Here is a 19,341-nt window from a genome sequence, read left to right as displayed (position 1 = left end):
CTCCACTGCCCCATTGGCCAGCTGGAGAATGCATTTAAAGTTGCTTTCTTTCCAGCTCTCTCCCCCTCTCCTCTCTCCCTCCCTCCCTTGCAGCTCTCAAACATCTGACAGTTATTCTGTGTGGCTCTTACATTAAGCAACTTTGGCCACCCCTGTTTTAAAAAATAATTGTTGCAACAGCTTCTGTAGAAAGAACAAGAGCTTTGGCAAATCAGCAGTTAAAAACAATTGCATGGTGATTGGTCTTCCCTTGTCATTCTCCCTGATCCTCCCCCCCCCCACCCTCCCCCACCCCCGCTTCTCGAGTTCTGCCCACTCAGGATTCCAGAGTGCATTTTTCAAGATTCGCAGCTCGACTTTATCATAATTAGCCTGATCAAAAACACACACACACAACCCAAATAACCTCCTTTTGGCGAAACAGGCTTGTGGGAATGGCAGGCTGCCTCCCTGGGGTAGCTTAAGGGACATGGCTATTTATTTAAGAAATGGTTTTCATTGTCAGCCGGTCAGCACTTCTGAACTTTGAAAATAACTCTTCTGATTCCGTGGGGTGCTTTGGAGGCTGGTGGTTTGTGGATGCTGAAATGCTTACAGACATCTGTGGACTAAAAAGAGGGGCTTAAAAGTTTCCATTGTAGGGTTGCCAGCCTCCAGGGGGCCACCTGGAGAATTCCTTCTGTTACAGTTAATCTCCAGAGACCAAGATCAGCTCCCCTGGAGGAAATGGCTGCCTTGGAGCTAGGGTTGCCAAGTCCAATTCAAGAAATATCTGGGGACTTTGGGGTGGAGCCAGGAGAATTTGGGGGTGAAGCCAGTAGGCACTGGGGGAGGAGCCAGGTGCAAGGGTGTGACCATAACTGAACTCTGGCCATCATTTAAGGGGACCACACAGGTTTTTAAATGCCTTCCCTCCATTGGAAATAATGAAGGATGGGGCATCTTCTTTTGGGGCTCATAGAATTAGACCTCTTGGTCCAATCCTTTTGAAACTTGGAGGGTGTTTTGGAAAGAGGCACTGGATCCTATGCTGCAAATGGGGTGCCCTCTATCTCAAAAAACAGCCCCCCCCCCAAGAGCCTCAGATACCCACAGATCAATTCTCCATTATATCCTATGAGAATCGTCTCCATAGGGCAGGGATGGCCAACGGTAGCTCTCCAGATTTTTTTTGCCTACAGCTCCCATCAGCCCCAGCCATTGGCCATGCTGCCTGGGGCTGATGGGAGTTGTAGGCAAAAAACATCTGGAGAGCTACCATTGGCCACCCCCTGCCATAGGGAATAATGGAGTGCCCCAGCAGACATTTCTCCCCCCCCCCCACTTTTTGATAACCTTGAAGTGGGGGGAGGGCCTCCAAATCGTGGAATCCCCTGCCCTCACCTGAGGATTGCCCGTTCCCTGCATCCAAAGTACTTCAGTAGGGCAATAAATGCCATTTCTCCAAACAAAAGGGTCGGGAGGCGACTTCAAAGGTGAGTGTTTCCACAAGAGTCCAGCACTGCAGCTTGGCAGGATAGGTCAGCGTACTTGAACCTTCATTTCATTTCAGAGCTTTGACAAGCTTCCAAAAAATATTCTCTAGAACAGTTCAAGACGCGAATGCTCAATATGCTTTCTTCCATTGTCAAAGTAATGGACCTTATTGTATCTTGAAATAAAACTCTGTTGGGCTTAAAGGTGTCACTGGACTCAAAGAACCCTACGAGGTGGGATAAACTCTCAGAAAGCACTCACTTGATGGCTGAGAGTAGGCATTTGAACTCAGTTCCCCCTGTCTTAGTCAAACCTTGACCCCACTCTGATGCTTTTTTGTTAAAAAATAATAATAAATTACATAATCCCAAATCAATTAAAACAGAAGTAGACTTGCTTAATTGGTAGCAGCAGCAGGAGCCGGAAACAAAGACAAAAACATAGATGAAGGCAGCAGAAGCATCTACAAATTAGCGACATCTTCTGTAGCGCAGCACAGAATCGAAACAGGTGGGAAATTGGTCAAAAACAACTAATAATAGTCCAAGCAAATGCAGAGTAAACATATTCCAAATCGCTTAGAGCAACAGATTGGAGGATAATTACCCCCCCCCCCCTCAATACACTTAACAAAAAAAAAAAGACCCTTTTCACTTTTAAAACAACATAAGACAAGCTGGTTTCAGAGGATATCTGTTTTGGTTTACCGTGGAACAGTAAGATTTGAGGCCGATAGCACTGATCAGGGTTGCCAACCTCCAGGTGGGGCCTGGATCTCCCCCACTTTTACAGCTGATCTCCAGCTGCAAAGATCAGCTCCCCTGGAGAAAATGGCAGCTTGGAAGGGCGGGCTCTAGGGCATCGTACCCTGCTGAGGCCCCTCCCCAAATCCCATCCTCTCCCAGATCCGCCCCCAAAGTCTCCAGGTATTTTCCAACATAGACGTGGCAGCCTTAGGTGATCAGTTTTGGAGATTTCCAGCTTCCATCTGGAGGTTATCAACAAAAATGAGACTCCCAGGGAGTGGAAAACTGGAGGCAATGGAGGAAAAAAACCCCTGAGATAAAGACTGTCAATGCCCGTTTACAATTTGTATATGATAAAATTGTTCTTGTTTTTAAGCCATAAAGCTCAATGTATATTTTTTTCGTTTACAAAGCTGCTGTAGCACTTCCCGAATCATAATGAAAACAAACCGATTTTCTCAGAAGCCAGAGGTCATAGCTATTGTAAATGCAGCGTGCTCGCAGGCACTAAACAGATATTTGAAGAGACAGTGTCCGCATGAACAATTATTTCAGTTTTGAACATACCATATGTAACTCTAACAGTTCACGGAGGACCTCTTCCGTACAAAAATTTATATAAGGTCCAATATAACAACTTGAAGTGGAACGGTTCAGTAACAAACTTTAATATGAGAGAATCAGCCTTCAACCTGATGTATAAAGGGAGAGAGACATAAGTCGTGATTGTTGGTATAAGAATCTGTTTGTTTACTATTCATAGGCCTCATTTTGGGCAGGAACTCACAGAAGTGGAGTTCTGTAACCTCTAATTTTTATACGCTCTTTCCTTCTTACTGCCCGCCTCCTTGTTTCTGGGCTCCATTGTTCAAAACATGGAATGGAGAAAGTAGAGAAAGAAGTACTTTTCTCCCTTTCTCACAATACAAGAACTCGTGGGCATTCGATGAATTGCTGAGCAGACAGGTTAAGACGGATAAAAGGAAGTACTTCTTCACCCAAAGGGTGATTAACATGTGGAATTCACTGCCACAGGAGGTGGTGGCGGCCACAAGTATAGCCACCTTCAAGAGGGGTTTAGATAAAAATATGGAGCACAGGTCCATCAGTGGCTATTAGCCACAGTGTATGGAGCACAGGTCCATCAGTGGCTATTAGCCACAGTGTATGGAGCACAGGTCCATCAGTGGCTATTAGCCACAGTGTATGTGTGTATATAACATTTTTTGCCACTGTGTGACACAGAGTGTTGGACTTGATGGGCCGTTGGCCTGATCCAGCATGGCTTCTCTTATGTTCTTATGTTCTTAAACCCCCTCTGAGAATTTTGTTGAAAACTCTTAAGATCTGACAAGCTTTCCAATATTTCCCCCCCCCCCCCGCAAAAAATGGGGAAATGACCAAAACATATCAAGCTGACAGATGGAAATCGGCATCATGCCACTGTGGCCACATAGAAAGTAATTTTAAAAGTGTGATGGGAGAAAGGTTTTCTTACAACCATTATAATTCAAGAAGCAATTTAAAGTAGAAGCTGAGCTGACAGAATTTAGTCCACCTTCTGGTGATGTCAGGGTGTGTGGCCTATGCCAATGAGTTATGCCAATCAGTTGTGCTAATGAACAGTGTTCCCTCTAAGCTGTGGAGTCTTGTGAGCAGAAATTCCACTTCGTGAGCTACTGCATAAATTAGTTTGCTCTGGGGCCATTTTTCCTGAGCTAAGACAAAAATATGTACGCCAGAGGCTTAAAAAACTGTGAGCTAGCTCACACTAACTCAGCTTAGAGGAAACACCGCTAATGAGCTCTAACACCTCTTTTTCTACAAAGTGACGCCCTGGTTACAAACAGGATCCTACTTATAGAAGTGAAATGGTTGTGATCCCCATACAACTGCTAGTAGGGTTGCCAAGTCCAATTCAAGAAATATCTGGGGACTTTGGGGGTGGAGCCAGGAGACTTTGGGGGTGGAGCCAGGAGCATGGGTGTGACAAGCATAATTGAACTCCAAGAGAGTTCTGGCCATCACATTTAAGGGGACCGCACAACTTTCTAAATGCCTTCCTTCCATAGGATATAATGAAGGATAGGGGCACCTCTTTTGGGGCTCGTAGAATTGGACCCCCTGATCCAATCTTTTTGAAAATTGGGGGGTAATTTGGGGAGAGGCACGGGATGCTATACTGAAAGTTTGGTGCCTCTGCCTCAAAAAACAGCCCCCTCCAAAGCCTAGATACCCGCAGATCAATTCTCCATTATTTCCTATGGGAAAAGTCTCCATACGGAATAATAGAGTTCACAGCAGACATTCCCCCCCCCACTTTCTGATGGCCCTGAAGCGGGGGGAGGGCCTCCAAACCGGGGGATCCCCCGCTCCCACCTGGGGATTGGCAACCCTAACTGCTAGAGCCATTTTGACAACACCTTTGGCCTTGCTTTGTCCAGTACCCAAAGAAAGCTTGGCTTGTCCTCCTGAGTTTCTTTTCCAAATGTTTTAAAGCCGCTTGTGCCAAAGCCAGAAATCATAAACAGGAATCTTGGGCTGGGGCGGGGGGGTGTGGTGGCAGGGGGAGACATTCATTAAAAAGTCTCTTCCTCAGTTCCAGCCTGGGTTCTGGATGTTGATGCATTATAACCTCAGGTCAGGCAGGGGGAGGGCAGAAAAACTCCTTCAAAAGCAAGATCCTGTTTACAGGCCGGCGTGCCTTTGCGAGAGGGAGGGAGACGGCCCTTTTAATGGATTCCCAAGTCAGCAGGACAGGGTGGGGAAGAGATCGTTCTTCCGCTCTGGAGTCTGCCGGAGGAGGACAACCAGCGTCTCCCACTGAGCCCCGCAGCATCTCTCGTAAACAAGGCCCAAACACCTTTCCTGCCCATCCCTTCTTATTTGAAAGCTCTCCTTCTAGGGTTGCCAAGTCCAGTTCAAGAGATATCTGGGGACTTTGGGGGTGGAGCCAGGAGACATTGGGGATTGTGACAAGCATAATTGAACTCCAAAGGGAGTTCTGGCCATCACATTTAAAGGGAGTGCACACCTTTTAAATGCCTTCCCTCCATTGGAAATACTGAAGGATAAGGGCACCTTCTTTTGGAGCTCATAGAATTGGACCCCCTGGTCCAATCTTTTTGAAAATTGGAGGGGCTTTTGGGGAAAGGGATTGAATGCTATGCTGCAAATTTTGTGACTCTACATCAAAATTCAGCCCCCCCCCAGAGCCCCAAATACCCACAGATCAATTCTCCGTTATACACATGTGGCTCTTTCACACATATTGTGTGGCTCTCAAAGCCCCCGCTGCCCTGTTGGAGAAAGCATTTGTCTCTTTAAGTCATTTCGCCAAGCCAACTGACAGCTTTGAGAATGCATTTAGAGTTAAAGTTGCTTTCTTTCCACCTAATCCCTCCCCCATCTGTTTGCCTTCCTTCCTTCCCTCCCTCCCTTGAGGCTCTCAAACATCTGAGGTTCATGTCTTGTGACTCTCAACCATCTGACATTTATTCTGTGTGGCTTTTGCATTAAGCAGGTTTGCCCTAGTGGAATCGGTCTCCTTAGGGAATAATGGAGTGCCCAGCAGACATCCCCCCCCCCTTTCTGATGACCCCGAAGTGGAAGGAGGGCCTCCAAACTGGGGATCCCCTATCCCCACCTGGGGATTGGCAACCCTGTACTCCCAGCATTACAGCTTCTTTCCAGACTGGAGAAAAGGGATGCTTTGGAGGGTAGCCTGGTGTCCTCCCCAGGCTCCACCCCCAAATCTCCAGGAATTTCTCAACCTTTTGAGGGTAGCCTGGTGTCCTCCCCAGGCTCCACCCCCAAATCTCCAGGAATTTCTCAACCTCGAGCTGGCAACCCTGCTACCTGCTGGTGGAGATCACTTGTAATTCTAGGTAATCTCTAGGCCCCACCCTATTGCCCTACCTGGAGGGTGGCAACCCTAAAAAGAATATCAATTCTGCTAGTTAAAGTGGTGCTAAGTGAATGTAACTGCTTATCAGGTAGGTTGTCAACATCACCAGTGTGATGTCGTTGGTGGAGGGTCAAATTATGAACTAGGAGAGCTGAGTTCAAGTCCCTGTTCTGCCACATATCTTGCTGGGTGTGCCCTTCTCTCTCAGCCTAGCCTACCTTGCAGGGTTTATTTATTCACTTTAAGTATTTATACGCCTCCTCTCCAGAGAATAGTTAGTTCTCAAAACACTTTGCAGATCCTTTGAACAACAGCCCCGCAAGGAAGGACAGTATAATATCACCCAGGGCTGCTCTAAGGGAGAGTGGTACATCAGAGGTACAATTTAGTCAGTCCCTGTCCCATCTCTGAGCCACTGGTGGAGGAAACTGAAGCCGAAACCCAGGGAACAGAAGTCTGCCCGGTGGCTTTTTAGCCCTAATTACTAAATGGAACCTCCACACTCCTGAGCAGTGTACTTCTGAACCCTCATTTCTGGGGGGCAACGAGGAGGAGAGGTCTTGGCGTCTGTGCCCTGGTTCCAGGCCTTCTGGGGGCATCTGAGTGGAGACAGGATGCTGGATTAAATGGACTACGGGTCTAATCTATCCAGCGCAGTCGCTCTGATATTTTTCACATGCCTCCCCCTTCTTAAGGAGGCCTTTCCCCGAAGGAAAAAGATGGACAGTGGTTTACGAGAAATAGGTCAACGAGGGCCAGTTTGTATATATGAAAACAGTCTTCCTGTTTTGGGGAAAAGCCATCGGACTCGAGCGCCGTCGCCGAAGCCTGCGGGGTGAAAAGAAATCATTTCAATAAATGTGTCTCGGGAGGCTCACAGAGCAGTGCAAGGCTGTGTTTTGCGTTCTGTGCAAAACAACGGGACTCCTGTGCCAAGAAAAACCAAATTCTCAGTCTCTGTGTGCAGTTCTGATTGGCTGGCATTCTGCATTCCTTGCACAGAGAGACGCTACTGTCCGCAACCCTTGAAAGGGTCGTGTTGAGATGTTCGATGCAGGGAGGTACCAGACCAGGCGGGGATGGCTTGTTTCCTGGCCGATGGGTCAGAAAGGCAAAATGCTAGTGGCCGATCCCTTCCATAAAATGTTTCAAGAGGGCCTTGCGCAAACCTGTCTCCGTTTAGACACTTATTTTTGACATTTGAGGTTTACTTTGGAATTCTCTCGCTCTTGTTCTCTCCGCGACAGGCAGAGGCCGAATCTCCTGCTGCTTTTAAAGCACAAGAAGTTGTCCTGTGTGGGGATTGGGGCTGGGTTTGTTTAGGATTCAGTCAGCTTAAAGGCCTCCTAGTCTTTTGAAAGCCTGATGAATCCATGTAAACAGGACTTCAGAACAGGGTTGCCATCTGCCAAGGGGTAACTGGAGATTACAGCTGATTTCCAGATGAGATCTGTTCCCCTGGAGAAAATGGCCGCTTTGGAAGGCGGAGTCTAGGGCATCATACCCCACTGAAGTCCCTCCCCTCCGCAAACCTTGCTCTTCTCAGGCTCCACCCCCAAAATCTCCAGGTATTTCAAACGCAGAGCTGGCAAACCTACTTCAGAAGGGGAAGGTAGGAAAGAGCGAGAGAATGAAGACTTCTGCCCAGGGCAGCTAAGGGTTGCCAATTCAAGAAATATCTGGGGACTTTGGGGATGGAGCCAGGAGGCATTGCGGGTGGAGCCAGGAGCAAGGCTGTGACAAGCACAATTGAACTCCAAAGGGAGTTCTGTCCATCACATTTAAGGGGACCACACACCTTTTAAATGCCTTCCCTCCATTGGAAATAATGAAGGGTAGAGGCACCTTCTTTTGGGGCTCATAGAATTGGATCCCCTCGTCCAATCCCTTTGAAACCTGGAGGGTATTTTGGGGGGAGGCACCGGATGCTATGTTGAAAATTTGGTGCCTCTACCTCAAAAAACCCAGCTCCCCTAGAACCCCAGATACCTGCAGATCAATTCTCCATTATACCCTATGGGAATCGGTTTCCTTAGAGAATAATGGAGTGCCCAGCAGACATTTCCCTCCCCTCCCCCTTGCTTTCTGATGACCCAGAAGTGGGGGGAGGGCCTCCCAACTGGGGGATCCCCTGCCCGCACCTGGGGATTGGCAACCCTAGGGCAGATTTGGGTGGCAAGATATAGTTGGCAAAGGGAATGCGGTCCTCAGGAATTGATCCATATCCTTTCCTTTATTTGTTAGCTTCTTTGACCAATGGTCTTAAGCTCAGCATAATAAACAGGACATTGAATAAAACTGCAAACAAAGGCAGGTTTACAGAAACAAAATCCCACAGCAGTTTAAAAACCAAGTTAAAATCAAAAACGACATAGCGTTGTTATTAAATTCATAAAACCCCTTAGAATTCAAAATGTTATTATAAATTTATTGTGCATAATATTAATGAGGATGGTTCAGATAGCTGACTCAAGGTTGACTCAGCTTTCCCTCCTTCTGAGGTCGGTCAAATGAGTCCCCAGCTTGCTGGGGGGAAAGCAGAGATGACTGAGGAAGGCAATGGCCAACTACCCCGTAACAAAAAGCCTGCCAAGAAACTGTCATGATGTCATCACGTCACCCCATGGGTTGGTAATAACTTGGAGCTTGCACAGGGGACTACCTTTAGGTGAACTTTTTTGAAAGTAGACTACAGCAGCAGTGGCCAGACTTGCTTAATGTAAGAGCGGTATAAAATAAATGTCAGATATTTGAGAGCCATAAGACATGAACATCAGAGGTTTGTGAGCTGCAAGAACGAAGGAAGGAAAATAGATTGGGGGGATAAAAAAGGTAAAGGTAGTCCCCTGTACAAGAACCAGTACATTGCTGACTCTGGAGTGACGTCACATCACAACGTTTTCACGGCAGACTTTACGGGGTGGTTTGCCTTCCCTAGTCATCTACACTTTCCCCCCAGCAAGCTGGGTACTCATTTGACCGACCTCGGAAGGATGGAAGGCTGAGTCAACCTTGAGCTGGCGACCTGAACCCAGCTTCCGCCGGGATCGAACTCAGGTCATGAGCAGAGAACTTAGACTGCAGTACTGCAGCTTTAACACTCTGCGCCACGGGGGGGAGGGAGGGGGGAGGGAGGTGGAAATGGAAAGAAATCACCTTTAACTTTAAATGCCTTTTCCAAGCCACTGGTTGACTTGGCTTAGATAAATGATTTAAAGAGAGAAATGCCTTCTCCAAGCCAGCTGATTGGGCAGTGGGGGCTTCAAGAGCCACATAATATGTGTGAAAGAGCCACTGGTGGCTCTCAAGCCACAGTTTGGCCACCCCTGGACTAGAGTAACCTACTCTGGGTGGGGAAATACCAGGAGATTTGGGGGGGGGGGGTTGAAGCCTGAGAAAGGCAGAGTTTGGGGAGGGTATAATGCCATAGAGTCCAGTCTCCAAAATAGCTGTTTTCTCCAGGGGAACTGATCTTTATTGGCTGAAAATCAGTTGCAATAGCTGGCAACTCTAATAAGCCCCATTGAACTTGTGGAATTCTATTTCTCCAGCCTATCGCCTCCCAGTGCTAGAATTTTGGCAGTGGAAAATCCAGTTTATATCTACAGATTCCATAACAGCAGATACGTCTCAAGCCTATAACTACAGCAAGTCGGTATCTTTCTAGCATTAGGCACAGACCTGGTAGACGCCGGTGACAGGTATCCATGCTGAGCAAAATGCAGTCCCTGATTAATTACAGACAAGAAGCACGTGGCAAAATTACTCCGGTCCCTGTAGAGCAAGAGCAAGTGGCCTGGATACTGTTGCCACCCGTGTTTTCTTGCGGAGCCTGCGATTTTGCACATGAGTAAGCCCAATGGAAACTGTACAGATGGCAGGGCCGCCGTGGAAGCAGGCCTCATGAATTAAGCAGATGGTTTGAATTATTGATGGCGTACAACTAGAATCGGTACTTTGGAGGCAAGCAATACGCTAGATTGTTCGGGGCAGGGAGAGGCAGGATTCGCTCCTGTTTCTAAGGGCCTTCTAGGTCAGTCATTTCAAAGCTTTCTTGCTGCAGAGGACTCTTGGTACACCAGGGATTCGCACCCATGTCTGCTGAGCAAGCCCTCAGCATCTGGAACCAATGCTGTTGGCAGAGGTTTTGGGGGGCAAGTTCTAGAGCAAGGGGGTCTCCAGTCAGTCTTCCTTTAAGCTGTGTTAGCGTGAGCTAGCTCAGTTTTTTAGCCTCCAGTTCACACATTTTTGTTTTAGCCTTGTTGCTGGCTGCCCAGAGGAACTGGTTGGCTACTATGTGAGACAGGATGCTGGACTAGATAGAGGACTGGTCTTATCTAGCAGGGCTCTAATGATGTTCTTATGAAGGCCCCAGCCTCTCTGCCCTGTTGATGCCCTTCCAGAGGAATTGGATGGCAGTTTGTGAGACAGGATGCTGGACTAGATGGACCGCTGGTCTAATCTAGTAGGGCTCTAATGATGTTCTTATGAAGGCCTCAGCCTCTCTGCCCTGTTGATAGCCTTCCAGAAGAACTGGATGGCCGTGTACGAGACAGTTTGCTGGACTAGGCGAACTTTCACTAGTCTAATCCAACAGGGCTCTTCAGATGTTCTCATGAAGGTCTCGGCCTCTCTGCCCTGTTGTTGGCCCTCCAGAGGAACTGTTGTTGGCCCTCCAGAGGAACTGGTCGGCCAATGTTTGAAACAGGAGGCTGGACTAGATGGACCCTCACTGGTCTGACCCAGCAGGGCTCTTCTTTTGTGCTTCTGTCCTTACCATTATAACTGATCTCCAGGAGACAGAGATTAATTCCCCTGGAGAAAATGGCAGCGTTGGCTGCTGGACTGTATGGCATTCTACCTTGTTGAAGTCCTTTTCTTCCACCTCCTCCCCCCTCCTCATGCCCAGTCCCCCCCCCCCCAAAAAAAATCTCCAGGAATTTCCCTATCTGGAGCTGGCATCCTTAGGTGTTACTGTGCAACCAGTGCCGGATTAAACCCTGTGGAGGTCCCTAAGCAGCCAAAATCTCAGCGGCCCTCTCACAAATTATCTCATGGTCGGAGCGCCTGCCCTGCCACCCACGGCCCCCACTGCAGCCTGCAGGCACCTTCTCAAAAGCCCATTTGACAAAGCTGCGGGGGAGAGGCAGAGAGGGGCAAACTTGGCAATGACACCAGCAGCAGCCGCAGCAGGCAAGTCGGGCAAAGAGCGGCTCAGTTGCTGGCTGGGAGGGCTGCAAGCAGGGGGGGAAATGGAGGGGGGGAAGCTAGCCCGGGGCCCCTAGAGGCATGGGAGCCCATAGGCCAGTGTCTACTTGGTCTAATTGTTAAGCAAACAGTCTCCACGTTTCATTTTAGCCCAGGTAAGCATCATTCTGGCCTAAATCCCCAGAGGCTAATGGAGGCTGATGGGAAATTGGCAGGTTGGCTAGGATAATGGTGGAGGTCAATTAGAGACTAGGAGATGTGGGGTAGGGCGGTTTTCCTCCTGTGCTCAACTTGCCAAATCAAATCAATGCAGAAGGAATCTGCCTCAGCCCAAGTAGGATAAGACAGGGTTTCCAAAACACCGCCCCCCTCTCGAAATACGGCCTTTTTGGAAGTTTTTGGGAATTACTATGAAACAGGATCTAACATGGGGAGCAAATACTTTAGCTCTAGAGAAAAAGGCCCAGCAACGACTATACTATTTAAGACTCTTAAGATCACAACAACTGTCAGGGAGTCTGCTGGTTGCCTTTTATCGTAGTTCCATTGAGAGCATTTTATCTTATTGCCTCTGCGTGTGGTTTGGGAGCTGCACGGAAGCAGAGAGAAGGGTGCTCCAAAGAGTGATGGTGAGAGCACAGAAGATTTGTGGATGTTCTCTCCCCTCATTGGTGGATCTGTATGATATGGGATGTAGAAGGAAGATACAAATGATCTTAAGGGACCCTTCACATCCGGGCCACTTGCTATTTGAGATTTTACCGTCAGGTAGGCGATATAGAGTGTTGAAGGCAAAGACAAATAGATTCAAGGGCAGCTTCTATCCAAGTGCCGTGGTTAAGCTAAATGCAGGGTTATGAATGGTTATGTGTTTTTAGATGCATTTAAATGGTCTATGTATATGTCCTTTTGTGGGTGTTGATGTGTTGGTATGTTTGTGGAAGAGCACCTCATTTCGTTGCTCTCATTTTCTTGAGAACAATGACAATAAATTTATCTATCTATCTATCTATCTATCTATCTATCTATCTATCTATCTATCTATCTATCTATCTATCTATCTATCTATCATCTATCTATCTATCTATCTATCTTTTTCATGCACTCCACTGCAGCTTCCAGATTCGCCTAAGTTACTGCAACTCTCTTCTTCTTTTAATTATGATTTTCCTTTGGCTGTTGAAAACGCTCTTGTTTTTTTGCAATCGGAAACAAAGGCAAGTCAGACCCAGGGCTGACAACAGAGTCATTTCCCCAAAACATTAATAATTCCAATCATTCAGTGTTTTGGATCGGCCACCTTCCTTCTTCCCCTTGGCCCGCAGAAAATTAGGACCAGATGTTTGTTTTTTTTTAAATGGCAAAAATATTTACATATCAATTTTAGGGCTTGCCAACAACCTGGAGAAAAAGTTCACGTTCAAGTTCGCCTTTATTGGCATAAAGAGAAAAAGAATGCCCAGTCCTAATGGGAGGGGTTTTTTTTAGAAGATATAATACAGTTGCCAACCTCCAGGTGGTACCTGGTGATCTCCCGCTATTACAATTGAACTCCAGGGGACCAAGATCAGTCACCTTGGAGAAAATGGCTGCTTTGGAGAGTGTTCTTCGTGGAATAACAATAATAAATTGAATGTGTTCATTTGTTTTTCTGTACCGCCCTCCCCCAAAGGGCTCAGGGCGGGGTACATCATATATAACACATTTCAGGGCTTTTTTATAGCAGGGACGCCTTTGCATATTAGGCCACACCCCCTGATGTAGCCAATCCTCCTGGAGCTTACAGTAGGCCTTGTACTAAGAGCCCTGTGAGCTCTGGGAGGATTGGCTCCATCCAGGGTGTGTGGCCTAATATGCAAAGGAGCCCCTGCTAGAATTCTATCCCTGGACCCTGTACTAAGAGCCCTGTAAGCTCTTGGAGGGTTGGCTCCATCAGGGGTGTGTGGCCTAATATGCAAAGGAGCCCCTGCTAGAATTCTATCTCTGGACCCTGTACTAAGAGCCCTGTGAGCTCTGGGAGGATTGGCTCCATCAGGGGTGTGTGGCCTAATATGCAAAGGAGCCCCTGCTAGAATTCTATCCCTGGACCCTGTACTAAGAGCCCTGTAAGCTCTGGGAGGATTGGCTCCATCAGGGGTGTGTGGCCTAATATGAAAAGGAGCCCCTGCTAGAATTCTATCCCTGGACCCTGTACTAAGAGCCCTGTAAGCTCTTGGAGGGTTGGCTCCATCAGGGGTGTGTGGCCTAATATGCAAAGGAGCCCCTGCTAGAATTCTATCCCTGGACCCTGTACTAAGAGCCCTGTGAGCTCTGGGAGGATTGGCTACATCAGGGAGTTGTGGCTTAATATGCAAAGGAGTTCCTGCTGCAAAGAAAGCCCTGTATAACAGACTAACCAACTTTTATATGAATTTTAGGGCTGTTTTATCCTTTTTTGATATAATCTCAGATACTCACATTGAATGTTATTATGGGACTAACTTTATGTATTCAAATGCTGTACGCAAACTGATTGAGTGAGCTGGTTGTTGACTGTAACAACAAATTTGAGCTTGATATATAACATACAATATAATTAAGATATCACAATAAAGTATATCAGTTGTTGAAGCTCGTCCTTTCCCCTAACCCCACCCCGCTTAGGTTCCACCTCCCAAAATCTCCAGGAATTTCCCAGCTCAGAGCTTGCAGCCCTAGACAGGAAAATGTTTTCCCAATTACAATAAATAAATTTAATAGATTTGTAACCGGGGGTCATTTTGTAGAAAAAGAGGTGCTGGAGCTTATTAGCATGACTCATTTGCCTATTCCACTCACCCCTGACGTCACTGGGAGGTGTACTAAATTATTACCAGCTCAGCAGCTATCTTAAAATGCTTCTTGAATTACAATTGTCATAAAAAAACCTTACTCCCACTAGATTTTTAAAATTACTTTCTCCTATGCGGCCACTGTGGCATGATGAAGATTTTCATCTGTCTGTTTTATATGTTTTAGTTATTTCACCCTTTTTTGTGGGGAAAAATATTAGAAAGTTTTTCAAATCTTAGAGTTAAGCAAAATTCTCACAAGGGGTTCGAACGCTGGAGCCCAGAAGCACTTATTTTGGGGCAGAGGGGTAAGAAAGAAAGAGCACGATAAAATTTAGAGGTTTCAGAGCACTGCTTCTGTGAGCTTCTCCCCCAGTTTGGTGTAGTGGTTAAGTGTGCGGACTCTTATCTGGGAGAACCGGGTTTGATTCCTCACTCGTCCACTTGCAGCTGCTAGCATGGCCTTGGGTCAGCCATAGCTCTGGCAGAGGTTGTCCTTGAAATGGCAGCTGCTGTGAGAGCCCTCTCCAGCTCCACCCACCTCACAGGGTGTCTGTTGTGGAGGAGGAAGGGAAAGGAGATTGTGAGCCATTCTGAGACTCTTCGGAGTGGAGGGCAGGATATAAATCCAATATCTTCATCTACCTCACAGGATGTCTGTTGTGGGGGAGGAAGGGAAAGGAGATTGTGAGCCACTCTGAGACTCTTCGGAGTGGAGGGTGGGATATAAATCCAATATCTTCATCTACCTCACAGGGTGTCTGTTGTGGGGGAGGAAGGTAAAGGAAATTGTGAGCCGCTCTGAGACTCTTCGGAGTGGAGGGCGGAATATAAATCCAATATCTTCATCTACCTCACAGGGTGTCTGTTGTGGGGGAGGAAGGAAAAGGAGATTGTGAGCCGCTCTGAGACTCTTTGGAGTGGAGGGCGGGATATAAATCCATTGTCTTCATCTACCTCACAGGGTGTCTGTTGTGGGGGGAGGGGAGGTAAAGGAGATTGTGAGCCGCTCTGAGACTCTTCGGAGTGGAGGGCGGGATACAAATCCAATATCTTCATCTTCTTCTTCTTCAAATGAGGCCTGTTTGTAACTGCTCTCTGTTCTTTCTCTCTGGCCCTTCCCTGGACAGGTGCCTTTGCCAAGGTGAAGGAGAGCCAGCGGATGAGCGACGAAGGGAAGATGGATCAGGAAGAGGCGGACGGGATCCGGAAACGCTGCCGAGTGGTGGGTTTCGCACTGCAGGCCGAGATGAACCACTTCCACGAGAGGCGGGTGTCGGACTTCAAGAAGATGATGCAGTCCTACCTGAAAGAGCAGATCCTCTTCTACCAGAGGGTCAGTCAGCAGCTGGAAAAAACATTGCGGATGTACGATAACCTCTAGTCCTCTCTGGACCCCCGCTGCTTGGATTGTCTTTGGAACTGAGCAGGGTCTGAAGTTGTTCTCCCGGGCCCTGTTTTTACCAACCAGGATTGGACTTTCCTCCACTTGTCTCGGGGTTCTTTTTTCCCTCTCTCTATCCTCAATGGAGAAAAAACTTTAGAAACGATATTGCATAGTCAGGCCTGCGCACGTGGGGTTGAAAGACGGCGCTTTGGAGCCAGGGAATCCGACTTTACGGACACACAACCGAGCACCAAACGAGAAAAAGGGAAGCACACACAGCACTCATGACCAAATTCCATATTTAAACTCTGTCATTTCATTCAAACTGGTTGGCTGAGGACGTTTGTGACATTTCGGGGGGAACGTTTCTTCCTCCTTCCTCAAGAAGGGACCCTGCTGAGCCCCCCCAGTTCTCCTCTATGGCTGCCAACCTCCAGGTGGGGCCTGGAGATTTTCCAGAATTACAGCTGATCTGCAGAGATTAGTTTGCCTGGACAAAATGGCTGCTTTAGAGGGTGGGCTATATGGCATTCTATCTTCCTGAGGTCTTTAGGAAATACCTGGAGCTTTTGGGGGAGGGTCTGGGGTTTTTTTTGAGGGGGGTGCACTTTGACAGGGTACAATGCCCTAGACCAGGGGTGGCCAACGGTAGCTCTCCAGATGTTTTTTGCCTACAACTCCCATCAGCCCCAGCCAGCATGGCCAATGGCTGCCCTAGACTCCACCTGCCAAAACAGCCATTTTCTCCTGGGGAACTGATAGGGTTGCCAGATTCCAGGTGGGGCCTGGAGATCTGCTTTTGCAACTGATCTCCAGCTGGCAGAGATCAGCTCCCCTTAAGAAGACAGCTGCTTTGGAAAGTGGACTCTAGGGCATTGTACCATTCTGAGGCCCCTCTTCTCCCTTCCCCAAACCTTGCCGTCTCCTGGATCCACCCCCAATAGGCTTCCCAACCCCCCCCCCCTGCTGGGGGACCCCTGAATTAGCAGCCTTTCCCCCCGCTATCCGAAAACATGGAAGCGGGGGTGGGGGTGGGTGGGGGGGAAATGGCACGGCCTCCCTTTGCGAGGTGCATGCTGGGACTCGTAGTCCTTGCGTCCTCTCCGGCTGCCACAGGTGTCTCCTCGGGGAGTCTGGCCGACGGAGGGGGGAAGGAGCTCCGCCCCCAGAGGACCATGTGCGTTTCTATCTCCAGAGGCTTCAGTCGCTGATTGAAAGGCTTCCTCTTGGGATGGGGTGTCTGTGTTACTTTGAAGAAGTTGGCAGCAACTCATGAGTAGAGAGGTCAATCCCCCTTCAGTGTTGCCAGAAATGGGGGGGGGGGGGAGTCTGAGTACTTCATTATTCTCTATGTGGAGATTGATTCTCATAGGGTATAATGGGGAACTGATCTGGAGATTTTGGGGGCTCTGGGGGCGCTGTTTTTTGAGGTAGAGGCACCAAATTTTCAGTATAGTATCTAGTGACACTCCCCAAAGTGTCCCCCAAGTTTCAAAACGATTGGACCATGGGGTCCAATTCTATGAGCCCCAAAAGAAGGTGCCGCTATTCTTCATTATTTCCTATGGAAGGAAGACATTTAAAAAGGCGTGCGGTCCCTTTAAATGTGATGGCCAGAACTCCCTTGGAGTTCAGTTATGCTTGTCACACCCTTGTTCCTGGCTCCGCCCCGATGTCTCCTGGCTCCACCCCCAAAGTCCCCAGATATTTCTTGAATTGGACTTGGCAACCCTAACCCCCAAAGTCTCCAGGTATTTTCCAACACAGACCTGGCAATCCTAAGAACTGATCTTGGTTGCCTGGGGATCAATTGTAATAGCAGGAGAGCTCCAGCTGCTACCTGGAGGATGGCAATGGTACTTCTCAGGCTTATTTTTTTCCTCCCCTAGAATCACATCCTCCTGATCATACAAGGGAAATAAAGCATAGCCCCCCGCCCCCCAAAAGAACCAAGATGAGGCTTGCAAATTGCTTTTCTAAATGCTGCTTAAATGGGTTACAATGGGTAATAAGCATTTTAAGTGTGTGTGGTGGGGGAGAAACGCACATCCAAACGGCTCTTCTCGGGGAACGGTAAGAAGAAGGAAGGCATGGACGTCTTTGTAAATTGTTTTTAGCTCTGGCGTGAAGGAAACCGCAGTTTTTATTTTGTATTCCGAAATCAATCGATGCTTGGACTTGCCTCGGTGCACTGTGTTTATTTTGGATGGTTTTATTATCGTTATTTTTGCAGTGGTCAGACATGGCCTTGAATGCACAAACTGAACATCTGAAGCTGCCTTATACTGAATCAGATCCTTGGCCCATCAAGGTCAGCATTATGTATTCAGACTGGTGGCCGCTCTCCAGGGTCTCGGGCAGAGGTCTTTCACATCACTTATCGACTGGTTCTTTCTAACTGGAAATGGTGGGGATTGAACCTGGGACCTTTTGCATGCCAAGCAGAGGCTCTGTCATTGAGTCACAGGCCCTTCTCTGTTACATTTATCAGTAATGCATCATAAACTTACCAAGGGCTTTTTTTGTAGCAGGAACTCCTTAGCATATTAGGCCATATACCCAGGGGACAGTTTGTAGAAAAATAGTTGGTGGAGCTCATCCAGGGATTGTTATGCAGCTGCACATACTAGTCAATGGACAAGAAGGTGGAACTCTCAGAAGGAGGAACTCTCAGAAAGGTTCAGGAGCTGCGCTCCTGTGAGCTCCCACTGAATCTGAGACCTGCACACACCCTTGATGTAGCCAATTTTCCTGGAACAGGCCCTGGAATAAGAGCCCTGTAAACTCTTGGAGGATCCAGCTACATCAGGGGTGTGTGGCCTAATATGCAAAGGAGCTCCTGCTATAAAAAAAGCCCTGAATTTGGATCAGAGCATTAGTCCAGTGTCTGCTCTGTAACTGGCTGCAATCATCCCAGGTTTTAAGGACAGGTGTTCCCTAAAGGCGGCTACCTGAGATCCTTTCACCCAGAGATGCTGCAGAAAAACTTTCGAACCTGGGACCTTCTGCATTGTGAAACACAATCTCTTTGTCTCCCCCTCTCCCAGGGATTATATTTTCGAGATAACACCTGTGCCCTGAAACAGAAACACCTGTCTGCCCAGATTACGTGAATGAAACCACCACACGAAGGGTTATAATTAAGAGTTTAAAAATGTTTGTTTCTCCTCTTACACCAAATGCCTCGCTTCCTGCCCCGGCTTCTGTTCTCGGCAGGTTTTCTCCCATCCCTCTGACTTAGATTTGCTTCGGCTCACGAGCTGCTACCCCCTTCCCCGGCCACATTTGTCAGATGCAAGAGGAGGCCAAGAAGTTGTCATGATGTAAACCTCTCATAAAGTCAGAAGTGCGAACAAGCTGTTTTTTTATTGTCGTCTGCCAGTTGGCAAACTTCCCCCTTGGCAGGGTGCGGTAGAGACACATGGCTGTTTTTCCTCGCTCCTACCCCGGAATGAGTGGAATGGAGGGATCCATCGCTGATCCCCCTCCTTGGTGGGATCGTGGCCGTTGCCACAGAAGGTGCCTGCAGCTCTGCCACTTCACCCTGCCTGAGAATTTTGTCGAAAGGTCTTTAATTTCTGACTCTGTCCTCTGCTGTGTCTGTGAGCATCATAAGGTCCTGAAGTCACCTGAAACAGTGAAGGCTAGTTTCTTGAGCGTGGTGGTGGTGAAAAGAGCTGTCAAGTCGAACTGTTTTATGAAATTCCTATAGGGTTTTCAAGGAAAGAGAGAAACAGAGGTGGCTTGCCATTGCCTGCCTCCTCGTAGCAACTCTGGATTTCCTTGGTGGTCCCCCATCCAAGAGCT

General features: G+C 47.9%; 2 protein-coding genes across 2 annotated transcripts in view; one reads left to right on the top strand and one right to left on the bottom strand.

The window, feature by feature from the left end:
- The window catches only part of SNX33 (sorting nexin 33), a 32,183-nt gene extending 16,603 nt beyond the window's left edge, over positions 1 to 15,580 (top strand). Inside the window, exon 2 of the mRNA XM_060260192.1 lies at positions 15,278 to 15,580. Coding sequence (XP_060116175.1) covers positions 15,278 to 15,531 — 254 coding nt within the window. The 3' untranslated portion in view covers positions 15,532 to 15,580. The remainder of the gene's footprint in view (positions 1 to 15,277) is intronic.
- SNUPN (snurportin 1) overlaps positions 1 to 19,341 on the bottom strand; it is a 385,834-nt gene that overhangs the window by 48,708 nt on the left and 317,785 nt on the right. The window lies entirely within an intron of this gene.

The sequence above is a fragment of the Heteronotia binoei genome, chromosome 19 (assembly GCF_032191835.1).
Source record: "Heteronotia binoei isolate CCM8104 ecotype False Entrance Well chromosome 19, APGP_CSIRO_Hbin_v1, whole genome shotgun sequence".
Classification (NCBI taxonomy): Eukaryota; Metazoa; Chordata; class Lepidosauria; order Squamata; family Gekkonidae; genus Heteronotia; species Heteronotia binoei.
This window is presented reverse-complemented; position numbering and strand designations above follow the sequence as displayed.